The sequence below is a fragment of the Capsicum annuum genome, unplaced genomic scaffold, assembly GCF_002878395.1.
Source record: "Capsicum annuum cultivar UCD-10X-F1 unplaced genomic scaffold, UCD10Xv1.1 ctg83172, whole genome shotgun sequence".
Taxonomy (NCBI): domain Eukaryota; kingdom Viridiplantae; phylum Streptophyta; class Magnoliopsida; order Solanales; family Solanaceae; genus Capsicum; species Capsicum annuum.
Genome location: NW_025894020.1, coordinates 1 through 1,750, shown reverse-complemented (window position 1 = coordinate 1,750; position 1,750 = coordinate 1). Strand labels below are relative to the sequence as shown.

Here is a 1,750-nt window from a genome sequence, read left to right as displayed (position 1 = left end):
TCTTTTTATTAGTATAGTTAAATATAGGTTATACGTAGTATCATAAAGTCTCTTGTATTGGTTTTTTTTTGTCATCTAATCTATTATCACTAAGATTAACAATTATTAGCTTACATACGCATGACGACCATTTATCTTATTTCAGTTCCTACCAATTTTCACAAATACATGTCTTGAAAAGATGGTGGAGTCTTATCAACTTATGTCATCCATGTAATATGTAAGATGGTGGAGTCTTATACAACGTATGTCTTAAATGTAATAAGCGTGATAAAATGTTCAACAACCTTTGCTAGGCCCACTAAATATTGGTTCCTCCGACCTAATTTAACTTAATACGGAGTTTAAAAAAATAAGACTTTTGAATTATGTGGTTCTAAATTAAAGTTCTGTCAATTGTACCAAAATATTCTTTAATTGTTTGGTCTAAACATGTCAGTAAAAAGTTGAAATTAAAGTATTACGGAAAAACAAAAATAAAATGGATTAAAAAGGAAAATAGTATCTTTTTTGGTTTTATTCTTATCTCAGTGAGTATAAATGCCTTCATTGTGACAGTGTTCATTCACAACTCTAAATTGCAATATTTCTTATTATTTAAAAAAGCATTTGCAAACTTTTTTACTCATTCAAAGAGACTATGGTTCGTTCCATTTACTTCATGGCATTTCAGGTTCTGGCAATGACACTCTTTGTTGCCCATGGTTTGTTTTTATCTTTTATTCCTCTAAAACCTCAAATAATATAATGTGTAGTATTACTCTAATATTTTTAAGTCAAAAAATAGGGCTAGGATCTCTAGGTCTATTATGAAATCGTAATAAAAACATGTAACTAAATAGACAACGAACCATTTAAAAAAGACATAAAGACTGGAAAATATATAGTGTTTGCATTAACCATTATTGTTGATTCTTTCAAACAATTTATTTTTTGGATAAATCACCACATACATTTTCAAATGTGGTCTTCACTTTTATGAACTTATAGTCTAGTGGCTAATTAATCTTGATAAAACTTGTATATGTACTATTGGAAGTAATACTTGATCTTTAGGAACAGTGAGATGATTCACACTTTAAAGTTGTTTTGTATATATTTGGTTTGATTACGTGTCTTTCTTTTCAAACATTTGTAACAACTCGTGATTGATTGTAGGGGTGCAAGGTCAGAACATTTGCAAAACAAAAAGCAAATATTTCCAAGGATTATGTTGGATCGACTCTTCATGTAGAAAAGTTTGTATCGAGAAGGACAACTTTCAAGATGGTCATTGTAGCAAACTCCAAAGGAACTGCCTATGCACTAAGCTTTGTGTATTTGACAATATTCCTAATGATGCTGGAACTATTTTGGTTCAGGATACTAAAACTGTGGAAGCAGAATTGCTTGAAGAAGAGTTTCTCAAGGAGTAATTATGTTTGATTATAAATTTTGTGTCACACATAATTAATGACGTATTGCCTTTCTTAAAAAGATAACTTATAGTGTTGTGTTCTTGGCTCACAGTAGCCATCTGACACATTAAATAAGTTGTGACACATCAATCCTTTATGTATCTTATATTAAGTTTTGTGTGTGTTTTAATGAAAAAAGACTGTCTACGATCTGTATGTGTGAAATCTATATTATGTTCATTTGATCAATTTTTGTCACGAATCATTACAAGCAAAGATGTTTAGTTCTGATTGAAATATAGGGTGATCTAAAGTAGGAGATAAACTTTAAATGTGACGGAAATAGATAAAAT

At 29.7% G+C, this 1,750-nt stretch overlaps 1 protein-coding gene across 1 annotated transcript; it reads left to right on the top strand.

The window, feature by feature from the left end:
- The first annotated feature begins 546 nt into the window (after positions 1–546).
- LOC107852223 (flower-specific defensin) lies at positions 547–1,626 on the top strand. Its single transcript, XM_016697274.2, has 2 exons — positions 547–704; positions 1,159–1,626. Exons 1-2 carry the CDS (start codon positions 641–643, stop codon positions 1,413–1,415), a joined length of 321 nt encoding a protein of 106 aa, XP_016552760.1. The 5' UTR covers positions 547–640; the 3' UTR covers positions 1,416–1,626.
- Positions 1,627–1,750: the final 124 nt, after the last annotated feature.